The sequence below is a fragment of the Bombina bombina genome, chromosome 4 (assembly GCF_027579735.1).
Source record: "Bombina bombina isolate aBomBom1 chromosome 4, aBomBom1.pri, whole genome shotgun sequence".
Lineage (NCBI taxonomy): Eukaryota > Metazoa > Chordata > Amphibia > Anura > Bombinatoridae > Bombina > Bombina bombina.
This window is the reverse complement of record NC_069502.1, coordinates 840,319,842-840,334,758: the sequence shown is the minus strand read 5'-3', so window position 1 is coordinate 840,334,758 and position 14,917 is coordinate 840,319,842. Positions and strand designations below refer to the sequence as shown.

The following is a 14,917-nucleotide window of genomic DNA, read 5'->3' as shown; positions in this document are numbered from 1 at the left end:
CTTGGGGGATAGACTTTTACTTTAGCAACACCAAAATAATTGTCAAAAGGTTTAAAATCATCATAAATAATGACAGGGTGACCAATTGGGTATGTTTTTGTTTTGTTAATGAACGGGTATAGGCTGGTGAAATCATAATAATGTATGCGTTCTTCAGGAGTTGTTTTATGGTACAATTTAATAGCATTTGTTCTACCACCATACAGAGCATCTCTTGGATTCAGGGGTTGTGGAAAATTACTTTCAAGAATAAAGCCCTTTACATCTTCGTCTGATTCTAGCATAGCATTCCACTCATGCTCCCACATTTCGCGGACGTTGTAACCACGTTTTTTAAGGCAATGTGTTTTAAGTATCGTTTTATGATACAACTGACCATAGGTAGAACCTGTGACAGTATTTGAATCTTGTGCATTGTAACACAAAGGGCAACCATGGTAAAAACAGCCGTGAAATTCAAAAGCAGTGTGTACATCAGCTATAAAGGCATAACCATCTAAAAAGTAATTATCCACCCTCTTCTCACCACCTCTTAAAGCATGTTGTATGGTGATACCCTCTTTGTGAGCAACATACATTAACCACTGTATAGCGGGTGTAGAAAAACGTTTTTGCTGTGTGTGGTAATTATCAGGCGGTACTACAGCTATTGTGTTTTCGGGCAAAAATTTAAATTTATACATGGCCATGCATACAGATGCTAATGTTGTGAGTTTGAAGGGATCAACATCATAGGTAACTTCTACAGGGGGTTCATTTTTTTATGTTTAAGCACCTTTTTCTTAGTCATGGCCATTACGCTCTTTCTAAAACACTTGCACGCCTCTTTTAAAATTTTGACATCTTGTATGCAATATTTTTTTAACTCATCCTGAAAATTAAATTCCCTGTCTTTGTTGTCCTGATACCAATTCATGAACTCTGATTTTTCATCAGGCATCATGTGTTCATAACCATAATCTTCTACAGGAGGCATTGGGCCTTTATAATTTTGATTCTGCACGGTGTTAAAAAAGTGTGGAAAATGCCCTTTACACTCCTCAAAACCTAGAGCTTTTGGTAACTTGCTGAGTTTCATGGGGAGGAAGTTCAGTGAGTCAATAAACCGTATACCTAAATCTTTCACCGTTACACACAATAGTTTACCACCCTGAGCGAGTAAATCTATCTTTATCTTTTCCTTAAGCAGTTGTTGTACCACAAAATAGGAGTCATAACGGCCGGCATTATGTGCAATAAAGGTAAAACCAGAAAATCGCTTGTCTATGAATTTTATCACAAAATCCGCAAGGCATGTTAGACCACTGAATTCCCAACATTTTTTATCACTCCCTAAAGATATGGCGTATGCGTAATTAGGGATGTGTATGCCTGTCTCCTGCATGCACTCAAAATCATAAAAAATGTAGTCATCTGACTCATCAGGACATTTAAGTGGTCGCAAGTAACACAAATGCCCTTCAAATGTTGTAATATATTCATAACAACCTCTGCACTGAAAGCCTCTACACTCAGCAAAATCATGAGATTCACCAACATAACAACCACACTTGTCACAATATATTTTACTTAGACAATCTATTTTTTTAGACCGCGCCAGTTTCATATGCGTTAGTAAGCAATCCTTTGACCGACAAAACGTCCGGCATTTAGGACATCTAACCAGCTCAGAAGCAATTTCTACACAATTCTTTCTGTGACAAGCCCTGCAAAAATACATGCACGAGTGGTTACCTTTATGATAGAAAGGTGTGTGGCAGTATTCACAAAAATATGATTCACCTAGGAATGCTTTTATATCTTTGACACCGTAGTAATGATTTTCATGATGAAAAACATATACAACGGTGTCTTTGCACAATTCATCAGTCTCATAATATTGCCATGACCCGCGGTTGTGGTATAACACCTTTATAGTTATATTTAAATGATTTTCAAAAGCTGTTATATCATTAAAGCTAACTAAGCGGTCATCTGCAATACCTAAAACTTTGTGAATAGCTCTAGCCCTTTCAATTAGCACAGAGTCTGCAACATCTACCTTTTCCAAAATAGCACAAACACTAGCCGCCAGACACAAATTATTATTATAATTATTAAAATCAAACAAATGCCGTCTTTTAGTACCAATAACACAACTGTACGGTGTAGATCTCAGGCGTCTACGGTTTACCACACCACCAGCTCTATTGCTAACAATTAAGACAACAAGTCTTAAACTACCATCCCCCAAAAACTCAGCATTACTCTGTAAAAGATTAGCTATATCGTTCAAAAAACTCTCAGCATTTAAGTTATCCCTAAAATAGCGAATGGAGTATAAAGGGTTATTCATTCCACCACCCTCTAATCTTAGTTGTACCATATCCCCCGGCCCTACATTGTGCATTAAGTCATCCAGCATGCGTTGTATAGAATTATGCACCGCCTGCATTGCAGAATCAAAAGACTGTATTTGTTCAAGATTAACAAAGCGGAAATGGTCATAATACTCAACAGCGTTAAAATTATCACGCTGTCTTTGGTAATGTGCTACACGTTCCAAAAAAACATGTTGATGCGGTACAATATCTGCATTTTCCATATTATTTTGTGCCAAAATCTGAGCATTTGGTATATCTATTGGTTGTTCTATATTTTGTCTTTCAATTTCATCGAATTCATTATTTTGCATGCTATTTTCTGCATTTTCAGCAACCGGGTATTGATCTATATTTTGGTCAACAATTTGAGCATTTGATGCGTCTATGGGTTGTTCTATACAGTCATTAGCATTGTACAATTCAGGCTGTGCATGATTCTCATTTTCGGGAATGTAATTCTGTGACTCTGTATCTGGTGTATGATTCACCCCTGTGATTGGTGTATGACGAGTTCTTTTACCATATTTTTCACTTTTTTTGTAACATATCTGATTTTTACGTTTACCCATGTCGAATCTTATTTTTTTAAGCAATTTTAAACCTGTGTAAAGTGTGTGTTTTGAATTGTCAAATGTTAATCTTATTGCACCACCCCTCTGCAGGCCGCAGTCATCAGTTACACTCACAAGCCCTTTAAACAAATTAAACAGGTCTTTAAGGGCGTCCCTTATTGAAATACAAGTCCCTAATATATGACTGAACCAGTCAACAAAGGCTTCAGCGTCAATATCTTGTGTAAGTGTTATTTCTGAGCAGTCCGATGTGTCAGATTCTGTCAGTGTCTGTGGGGATGGACTACAAATTTTAGTTGTAGACCGTGTGTTGTTAACAGAATTTATGTCAAGAAATTTTGAAAAAAAGGAAATTGCGTGTTCAAGTCTATTTTTTATGTCGGTTTCTTTATAAATTGGGTTATCTGTAACATTCAAACAGTCTAAGTCCAATTCAGATATTATACCTTTAATGGCTAACGTTGATTTTAATAATAATCTATAGGCCGAAATAGCCCAATCACCTAAATTATCAGTAGCAATTTGTGTGTCATTTGCACATTGTGAATTTTCTACAACGGTTACAGTCTGTGAGATAGGTAATGTGGGGTTTCTCTTGTTAATAGTAATCGTAATGTCCTCTAAAGCCGTCCTAGGTTTTTTAAACAAAGATTGGCCGCTAGAAGTATCAATGTCACACTTTTTCTTGGTAGAAAAACAGTTCTTATTTTCAGAAAATTCTTGTGTCTGGGTTGACAATTGTTGTTGTGGTTTTACATATGTTGACTTACCAGTATTAATTGGATTAGTTGTGTTAACACTTTTTTGTGTATCCTTAAAGCATCCTAAAAACCCGCTTTTTACACTCTTTAAACGCTTTGTTGGTTCATGCGTCACATGCGCTGTGGATGTCGAAGCAGTCTCACTATCTTCTATGTAACGTTTGTTGCGCCAGTATTTTCTTGATAACTTTGAAACTGAAAAAATAAAAAAATAAAAATAAAACCATTAGCTGCAGAATAAACAGTTTGTTCTATTATACATTGGTTTAAAATAAAGTTCTAATTAATTAAATGCCATTTCCGTGTAAAGATGAATTAGTAGTTTTGGAATAAATAAATGTAATAAATATATACCTTTTTTCACATATAAATCCTTTTGTTGTTCTTCTTGAACGTTGTTTTCAAGCGCAAGGGCTGGTACAATTGTCGCCGTATGGCTCTCGAGTGGTACAATGCTATTTTCTTTTGTTAATGTGGATATTTCTGGGAAAATAAACAAACAATATTAATATATTTGGGAAAAAACTATATATGTTAAGCCTCAGACATGTTCAGACTTGTTCATAGTACAGAAATTAGTATTGCATGCCATATACCCAGATTGTAATCTTACCGTCCACATCTTGATTTACGACTTGATGCGCATCATTATCTAGTAGTTCTATATTGAAATTATCGATATAGTATTCTGAAACTGTGTATAGAAAAATAAAATAAAAAAGAAAATATGAAATATATTTAACAGTCTAAAGTCCATGGTTTATATATCTATATACAATTAAACAAGTACAAATAAATAAATAATATTTCTATTTACAACATGGCAGTTGTACAATAAGAGATATCTGAAATATATTACATTTGTTTTTAAAAAAAATAAATAAATATATATACAGTATATATGTATATACACACATACACGTATGATACAATTTAAAAATTATTAAACAACATTTGACAGTGTAAAAATAAATACCTTGTGTTTCTAAAGACCATTTGTCCAGAGCACATTCATCAAAGGGGATTTCTTCAGAATGTTCCTATAATTCAAACATACAGGCTATTTAAGGTTACTATTTTAAAGGAAATGACGACATGGGGGCGTAAAAATAGAAAAGAAAAAAAGTGTATTGTTGAAACGTGCAAAATGTATAATTTTAAGCATTTATGAATGAATCTAAATAAGTGTTTAAAACAGAGATTTTTAAGGCCATGATACCATAGAATGTGACCGGTAAAATAAATATATTCTAAGTCTATTTTTTTTTTTTTTTAAACACATCTACAATTTTTATATTATAATTTTACATTTAAAAAATAAAATACTGTGATAGAACAAAATTATTATTTAACAGTACATGTCATAGAAATTTAGAAAATAATTACACATTATTTAACATTAGGCCTTAAACGTATATAATAATAAAGGATAACGTGTGAGTTGCAACCACTAATAAAAAATAAAAATAAAAAAATAAAAACTTACCATCCTTGAGTGATGATCGCTGGCTTTGCTGACTGTGTAGTAGACTGCTTGTGTAAAGAACTGCATGGGGAATATGTTTTATTTAAAGCCCACCCAAAAAAAAAAAAAAACATGTTGACACTCCACACCTGTCAATTTCAGCAATGACCACCCAAAAAGCCAGTCCTCATTCTCGCACTCCACACCTGTCATTGCCTGCAATGACCACCCCCCAAAAAGCCTGCCCTCATTCTTGCAGACCCCACCTGTCATTGTATTAAAAAAAAAGGACAAAAATATTCGTGTATAATATAGATTGTATTTTATTATAGAAATAAGCGTTCAAATACATATCAATACATATGCGTTGTCACTAGTTTTCTTTAACACAGTAAATGCTAAACTAAATATTTTTATAACAAGCCATACAGTTTTGAATATCTTTGTCTTTCACTCTTTTAAACCTTACACTGATAATAAATTGTCTTACAAAATTAGACACTATACGGTCATTGGTCTTTAAACTGTTTGTAAAATTACCAAGAATATCTTTAAATGAAAAACCTTTACACATGTGATAAATAAAATGAATACAGAATTCACCGCAAACAGATGACATTGTATCTTGTAATTGTTTGTTTTGAAATATTACACAGTGTGAATTTCTATTTAAAAACCTTAAAATTTCTTTAGGAAAAATTTCAGTTGCAGGCGAAAGGCCGTAAGAATCAAAGAAAAATGCACTTCTTTTCTCGTCTATATACACCGCTAACCAGTGTTCACCCGGCAGCCTGTGCGGATGTGTATTTATAATAAAGCAAGCGGGTAGACGCTTTAGTTTGCGCCTTGGAAGTAAGTCACAGGCATATACACCTTTGAATTTGCCGTGTGTAACTCGGTCAGAATTTAAAATGTCCATTATTTGTATAGTGTTCATGATTTCTTTTTAGAGGTAATCGTACAAAATCTCACGTCGCTGGTTTATCTCAATAATATTATCAAAAACGCCGTAAGCTATCAGGTTGACAGTCCTCTCTAAAGCTCTAGAGAAGCGAATTTCAGCTCTTAGGTTGCCGTTACGTATCAGAGAGAAATGGTTTCCATGTTCGTGATCCGCTGACAATTCAAACGCAAAGAGCGTGTAACCGTCCAAAAATTCATCTCTATTTAGAAGAAATCCAGAATCAGTGTTTTGTTTACCGGCTATTTGCAAAAGAGCTGTGTATTCACGTATAGCGTTTCTGTTTTCAAAGTCAGGCTGGAATGGTTTTGCGGGTATTTGCTCGCCGTCCAAATAAAGCGCAGCAAAATTTACAAAGTTATGCCTGAAAAACAAAGGGTTCTTGTCGTAGGCTCCTGAAAATGCATCATTATCCACAAATCCGATGATTAACAATTTTGGTAATTGCCCCAAAAATAAATTCTCAAAATTGCAGACACGGGTCCCCTGAGCTATGCTGTAAACTTTTAATCCAACTCTGTCTATAGTGTATTTAGCATGGCCGGCTAAAAGGCCTTGGGCATGGCCTATGCGTACAGCAGCAGAGATTTGCACCCTTTTCACAAACAGCGAAGCCTGCAGAATTTGTATCTTGAATGGTTCAGGGTCCGCAGACATTAAGCAGAATGAGTCTTTATTCCGTGTGAGTCTTATTCTTAGGTCTACGCCGTTGATGATAAACTTCTCCTGAAAGAAGAGGTCGCTGTGTAAGTGTCCCAGTAGCTCCACTGTGCGACTGCCAGCTGTCATTTGAGCACGTTTTGCAAAGCCTTTGTTATCACCGCCTAAAACACGTGTATTATGCTGCCCCGCTGTATCCATGTAAAATAAGCCAGCTGTGAATTTAGTAGACAGTGCATCACGGCTATAATTTAGAATAGTTTCAATGTAGGCACGGTACGTGTAAAGGTTGTTGGACTGCGATATAAGCCTATCACCCAGCGTAACATCCACTTGATTGAATAGCGTAGCTATCGGGTAATTAATTAGGCTAACGCGTGCATCATCGGGTATTGGCGTGTTATCTTGTTTCACAATTTTACACGCTATATAAAGCAGAGTATTATTCAGATCAAAATAGCTTTCTCCATTGCCTGCAATGTAAAATTCAAGTGGGGCTGTATCTGAGATAGCTGCTAATGGTTGCACCTCCACATACAGACTTTTTTCTATACTTGTCTGCGTCGGTTGAATTTCAAAAATATCCAGTTCTGACTTGGCACATTCTGCTGATGCGGTATGAATAAAAGACATTTTGTTGTAAATTAATGTATGGTACCTTTCTGATTAAAAAATATCGTTGAGGCTTCTTTGCTTGTTTTTCTGTCTCTTTAAAGTTTTGCGAGTGTTGCTTCTGTTTAGATTTGATGTTGAGCCGAGTGGAAAAGCGGTTTTGTGTTTACGTTTTCCTTTTGAGCGGCGTTTTATACATAGAATGCCAGACCCCGCCTGTTCATTACTACCCATTTTGTTCATCATCGCTGCTGAAACACGCCCCACAACATCTTTAGCAATTCCCGTAGCTGCAGTTTTTACATGAGGTTTAACTATATCAAATGCGCGTCTAAAGAGAGGTACGGCACGTCTGAAGAGGTTGCGAAAAACACCCGCTAAACCGCGGCCGTACATGTGTGCTGAACCGTGAAATCCAGGTAAACCGTGACCGGCCTGAGCTCTGTAGTACATACTGTAAATATGAGGTTCGCCATAATTTTTAACAGCAACCATGCTTTATCCGTACAAGTAACCTTTCCGCTGTCTAAAATGAAGTTTAACTATCGACTTCCCGTACTTGAATGGCACGTGAGTGTTCTGATCAGTCTTTATCTCAATCGTGATGCAGTCTATATAGTGTTTACTGACTGGTATGTAATCAGTTTTTGTATACTGCTGCGTGATGATTTCATTATTACTGCCGGTAATGGGCGCAGTACGAAGAAGAGGTGCATAACTGTCACCAACTCTGACATGTTCAATTATATCAGTATAAATAAAGAGAGTATAGAAACCGGCATTTATATCACAATATATTTTTCCTTTATTATTCTTGGCGCCTTGACTGCTACTAAGCCCCAAAATATGCGTCAGTTTTTCTGATGTTGATATTTCGCCATTACCTAAAACCTTTACAGTTCTACCTAATTCATCGTACTTCAGCTTTAAATCAATGTTTACACTTTGGAGTGCTCCAAATTTTTCATTGATCGCTCTAACTAAATCATTCATATCTTTATAATAACCAGGTTTTACACCAACGGTCGTTGATAGTTTGTTTTGAGTAGTAATTGATATTTTTCCATCTGCGGCATCAAAGGTGTCGTATGTATGCGGATACTGTAAGGCGCATAAGCCTACTTCCCAATCGCCTTGTAATATAATGGGCTTAGCCAGTTTTGTTGTAAAGTTGGAAATTTCATTTTGCGGAAAGATATCATAGGACGCGTTACTCGGTAAAGTTAAAAAAAAGGGGGCTACCTCCAACTATTAAATTTGTGCGGGTAACCTTTCCAGTGCACAAAGAAATACAATTCGCCACCTATACGCTTGCGTTTTAAAAATTTTTCAATTTTGTAAACGCGGTCAGGATTATATGCTATTTTTTGAAGCTCTTCAGCGTAAAATGTCCCTTCGATAGACTCATCAGCAAGATCTTTTACTTTGTAAAGCGGTTTAAGCCCACGTGTATTTATACTTGCGATAATAAATATTTCATCTGTAAAAGTCTGTTCATAAGCTTTGGTAAACACACCCTTGAATTTTGATATTCTCACATAATCACCAATTTTTAAAAGCGGCTGTATCTTTTTTGCTTTAAAATATTTTCCGTATATTATATTCCAGATTTGCAAAGAGTTAGCACGTGTCACTGCTGCTGGTGCGCACTGAATGGTTCGATGGAATGTGTGATTATAACTATAAACCAAATCTTGTAGTATATCAACATATTTGTAGGTATTAAATGCTGTAAAATAGCGCCACATTTTTGACTTCAAAGTACGATTAAAGCGCTCAATAATGGCTGCCTTAACAGCATTGTACGCTACATAATGGTGAATTTTATGTGTTTTGAACAGTGCTTTTACATGTCTGTTCAGAAATTCAGTGCCGCAGTCTGTTTGAAGTTTCTGCGGCTTTCTTCCTGTTAGAAATATATATTTAAACGCTTTAGCTATAGATGGCCCTGCTTTATTTTTTAAAGCCATTACAAATGCATACTTTGATAAAACATCAATAACTGTTAATATGTATTTTACACCGTTGTTAAACTTTGAATAATCTGTCAATGAGACCAGATCTGCTTGCCATAAATAGTCTATATTTGAAGCACATATCATATTTCTATTAAAACGTTTTCTTATCGGCTTATGAAGTGTATACGTATCCTGTGTTGTGAGCCACGCTTGGATATTTTTTCTTGGTATTTTATTTTTCAAACTTCGACATAATTTATCAACACCGCCAAAAGCGCCAATTTTATTTGGCGTTAAATGGTTTTCTTTCATAATCTGATTTTGGGCAGGCATATTTTAATGCAGAAAATTCTTGTCTAGAGATAGACAGCTGGCCCTGTTTTAACAGCTGTAGGGGTCTTCTGTATGAGAATGAATAACTGTGTGTAATTACCAGGTGTTTAATGAGTTGTAAGCTGTTTTATTGCTTGGCCTCTTAAGGCAGGGTGTGACTTTTTGACAATGCAAAGTTAGCTTCCTTTCAACACGGTTAGCTTCCTATCATTTTGTGTTTATCTGAACAGCTGACAAAATGACTTGGAGCTATGAGAATAGCTGCCCATGTGAAAATACCATTTCAGCTGTTTAAGACAAAAATAATGCTAATACATGTTCTAAAATAGATTTTGAAGCCTTTTTTTCAGTTTTACTGACAGTTTAAACCTTAAAAGGCAATAGTACCAAAATATGCACTTTGTAATTTAAGATCTATTGAAAAGGGGGTGTGTACACATAATTCTACATATATTAGTAGTCATATAGCAGCACGCAGTGCTGCAAAAGTTTGAAGCTAATGTGTTTTAAACTACAGTTTTCATGATTTTTTCCTGGTCAATATATGTATATATTTAATATACATACTTAAGGTAATGCCTGATTTCAGTTTTTTGTGTGAACAGATCTCTCTCTATTTCTCTCTGTGTGTGTAATATACTGTATATTTTTTATTTTATTTTATTTTTTTGTTTTGTTTAAATAACCCTCTCTATTCCTCTCACCTCTCTATTTCTCTCACCCTGTGTGTGTGTGTGTGTATGTGTATATATATATATATATATATATATATATATATATATATATATTTTATTTTTTGGCTGTTTCTTTCTTTTTTGTGTGTGAATACATCTCTCTCTCTATTTCTCTCTCTTTCTGTGTGTGTGTGTGTATTGATATATATTGATATATATATCTCCCAACATGTTCATTCAATTTTATTTATTTTTTGGCTGTTTCTTTCTTTTTTGTGTGTGAATACATCTCTCTCTCTCTATTTCTCTCTCTTTCTGTGTGTGTGTGTATTGATATATATTGATATATATATCTCCCAACATGTTCATTCAATTTTATTTATTTTTTGGCTGTTTCTTTCTTTTTTGTGTGTGAATACATCTCTCTCTCTATTTCTCTCTCTTTCTGTGTCTGTGTGTGTGTATTGATATATATTGATATATATATCTCCCAACATGTTTATTCAATTTTATTTATTTTTTCTTTGTCGTGCCCATAGCCTTAAACGTATATACCCCTGCAAAGTAAAAACATTACGCTCAGTCATAAAACAATTATTCAATAAAAATACATTTTATTTATTACGCAACTATATAATTACCGTATCAAAAGCATTGCTATCAATAAAAATACATTTTATTTATTACGCAACTATATCATTACCATATCAAAATCATTATCAATATTAAAAAGGGGCGATTTTTAGGGGCGGGAACATGGGCGGAGACTTAGGTGTGAAAGGGGCGGGGATTTACATAAAAAGGGGCGTGGCACCTGTCAAATTAAGTTTGACGACATGTGTAGCTTCTTACTACTCCTAGGTTTCAAAGATCTCAGGGTAGTGAAGAAAAGCAAGTCTAGAAAAGGTGTTAACATGGAATCTCTGTCCACAGAGAGATCATTCTTGAAATAAGAGGTCTAAAACTGTTGTATAATGCTCTTTTACCCTTAGTACTGACATTAAACAATTCAGAGAACTTAAGAGTATGATGTTTATTCTATGACGTTTAAAAAAAAAAAAGAATGAAAAATGTTCTGTGGAGCAAGCCCATGTTTTGGGATGATTTCTGTGTTGGTGCTTTTTGTTGATTAAATTGTTTGTCCAGTAGGTACGAGTTTCTCAGAATAAATCTTAGAAGTGTCTGTTAGTCTATATTTTCCAAAAAACATGATTTCATAATTGCTCAAAGATTTTTCCTAAGTTTTTGAGCCACATCAGTTTTGTCTTCTTTCCTGTGAGTACTATAGGTTTTAGTAATTTGATATCCTTTCAGTAGATCTAATGTTTGTTAGAAAGAACACATTCTATACATGGTGAAGAGTATTTAAATCAAGGGCTCGTCAGGGATTTGAACTAGAGAACTCTCGCACCCGAAGCAAAAAAATATTACTACACCAATGAGACAGTAGGTCATGCCTGACTTATTAGTAAGCATTTTGTTAGATATGTCTGATAAAGTATCATCAAAAAGGAAATAAAAAACAATTCTTTCTTATGTTTAGTATCCTTCACGTAACTGTAGGAAGTATCATTGCTTTGTGAATGAGATACACGAAGATGGCGTCTGAGGAAAATAACTCTTTAGGAGGAATCTATTCAAAGGAAATAGTTCTATGGTTTTCATTTTTCAGAACCCAAAGCGAGAATCATACTCCTAGACCAACGAGCCTTAGATTCCATATTACATGTTTTTCTTATTTTTTCGTGTGAACTTAACTCTTAAGGAGGAATCTATGTAAAGGAAATAGTTCTATTGTTTTATTTAAAGGAAATAGTTCTATGGTTTTCTTTTTTCAGAAAATTTGGGATCATACGGGATTTGAAACCTGGAGCTCTCACACCTGAAGAAAGAATCATACCCCTAGACCAACGAGCATTAGATGCCATAATTTATGTTTTTATTATTTTTTTGTGTGAACTTAACTCTTAAGGAGGAATCTATTTAAAGGAAATAGTTCTATGGTTTTCTTTTTTCAGAAAAGTTGGGCTCATCTGGGATTTGAACCCAAGACCTCTCGCACCCTAAGCGAAAAATCATACCCCTAGACCAACGAGCCTTAGATGCCATGTTAAATGTTTATTTTTATTTTTTTTGTGTGAACTTAACTCTTGAGGATTCTATTTAAAGGAAATAGTTCTTTGGTTTTATTTAAAGGAAATAGTTCTATGGTTTTCTTTTTTCAGAAAAGTTAGGCTTGTCCGGGATTTGAACGCTGGTGCTCTCGCACCCGAAGCAAGAATCATACCCCTAGACCAATGAGCATAAGATGCCATAATTTATGTTTTCTTAATTTTTTTGTGTGAACTTAACTCTTAAGGAGGAGTCTATTTAAAGGAAATAGTTATTTGGTTTTATGTAAAGGAAATAGTTCTATGGTTTACTTTTTTCAGAAAAGTTGGGCTTGTCCGGGATTTGAATCCTGGAGCTCTTGCACCCAAAGCAAGAATCATACCCCTAGACCAATGAGCATTAGATGCCATAATTTATGTTTTTTTCATTTTTTTGTGTGAACTTAACTCTTAAGGAGGAATCTATTTAAAGGAAATAGTTCCATTTAAAGGAAATAGTTCTATGGTTTTCTTTTTTCAGAAAGTTTGGACTCGTCCGGGATTTGAATCCGGGACCTCTCGTACCCTAAGTGAGAATCATACCCCTAGATGAACGAGCCTTAGATGCAGTTTTCTATGTGTTTTTTATTTTTGTGTGTGAACATTTTCAAAGTGGTCTCTAACACACATTCCACTTAAAAAAATGAATAAGGTTTTCAGTCTTGTAGTCCAAAGATACTGTATATAGCAGCTTTCTGTAATTATACTCAGACCAAAAAATACAATTTGTGGAAACAGACTCTGTCGTACTCTATGCTTAACCAATCAGACTATAGTAAAAACCTAGGTTTCAAAGATCTCAGGGTAGTGAAGAAAAGCAAGTCTAGAAAAGGTGTTAACATGGAATCTCTGTCCACAGAGAGATCATTCTTGAAATAAGAAGTCTAAAACTGTTGTATAATGCTCTTTTACCCTTAGTGCTGACATTAAACAATTCAGAGCACTTAAGAGTATGATGTTTATTCTATGATGTGTAGAAAAAAAATAATTATCTGAAGCAATTTCCTCACCTAAAGAAACACAACACTATCACTAAAATATACACCAGAATAGGCAGCATAGAGAATTTTTCCCATCTCCTTCAATACCTGGGTTTATAAATTCTATTATTAATGAACAACATGTATGAAAAATGTTCTGTGGAGCAAGTCCATGTTTTGGGATGATTTCTGTGTTGGTTCTTTGATTTGTTGATTAAATTGTTTGTCCAGTAGGTACGAGTTTCTGAGAATAAATCTTAGAAGTGTCTATTAGTCTATATTTTCCAAAAACATGATTTCATAATTGGTCAAAGATTTTTCCTAAGTTTTTGAGCCACATCAGTTTTGTCTTCTTTCCTGTGAGTACTATAGATTTTATTAATTTGATATCCTTTCAGTAGATCTAATATATGTTAGAAAGAACACACTCTGTACATGGTGAAGAGTATTTAAATCAAAAGCTCGTCAGGGATTTGAAGCAGGGAACTCTCGCACCCAAAGCAAAATCATACCACTACACCAACGAGCCAGTAGGTCATCCCTGAATTGCTGGCAAGCATTTTGTTAGATATGTCTGATAAAGTATCATCAAAAAGGAAATAAAAAAACAATTCTTTCTTATGTTTAGTATCCTTCACATAACTGTAGGAAGTATCATTGCTTTGTGAATGAGATACACAAAGATGGCGTCTGAGGAAGTTAACTCTTTAGGAGGAATCTATTTAAAGGAAATAGTTCTATGGTTTTCTTTTTTCAGAAAATTTGGGCTTGTCCGGGATTTGAACCTGGGACCTCTCACACCCGAAGCGAGAATCATACCCATAGACCAACGAGCCTTAAATGCCATTATGTATGGTTTTTTTTTTTTTTTTGTGTGAACTTAACTCTTAAGGAGGATTCTATTTAAAGGAAATAGTTCTTTGGTTTTATTTAAAGGAAATAGTTCTATGGTGTTCTTTTTTCAGAAAATTTGGGCTCGTCCGGGATTCGAACCCGGGACCTCTCACACCCGAAGCGAGAATCATACCCCTAGACCAACGAGTCTTAGATGCCAAGTTATATGTTTTTTTTTATTTTTTGTGTGAACTTAACTCTTAAGGAGGATTCTATTTAAAGGAAATAGTTCTTTGGTTTTATTTAAAGGAAATAGTTCTTTGATTTTCTTTTTTCAGAAAAGTTGGGCTCGTCCAGGATTATTTCCTGTGAGTACTATAGATTTTAGTAATTTGATATCCTTTCAGTAGATCTAATTTATGTTAGAAAGAACACACTCTGTACATGGTGAAGAGTATTTAAATCAAAAGCTCGTCAGGGATTTGAACCAGGGAACTCTCGCACGCAAAGCAAATTCATACCATTTCTCCAACGAGCCAGTAGGTCATCCCTGCTTTGCTGGCAAGCATTTTGTTAGATATATCTGATAAAGGA

At 34.8% G+C, this 14,917-nt stretch overlaps 1 protein-coding gene and 1 non-coding gene across 2 annotated transcripts; both read right to left on the bottom strand.

The window, feature by feature from the left end:
- Positions 1–6,107: 6,107 nt before the first annotated feature.
- LOC128657960 (uncharacterized protein F54H12.2-like) lies at positions 6,108–7,415 on the bottom strand. The gene has a single exon (XM_053712387.1). It carries the CDS (start codon positions 7,413–7,415, stop codon positions 6,108–6,110), a length of 1,308 nt encoding a protein of 435 aa, XP_053568362.1.
- Positions 7,416–14,460: 7,045 nt separating this feature from the next.
- On the bottom strand, positions 14,461–14,533 carry TRNAP-CGG (transfer RNA proline (anticodon CGG)). Its single transcript has one exon. It is a non-coding gene; the product is annotated as a tRNA-Pro (tRNA).
- Positions 14,534–14,917: the final 384 nt, after the last annotated feature.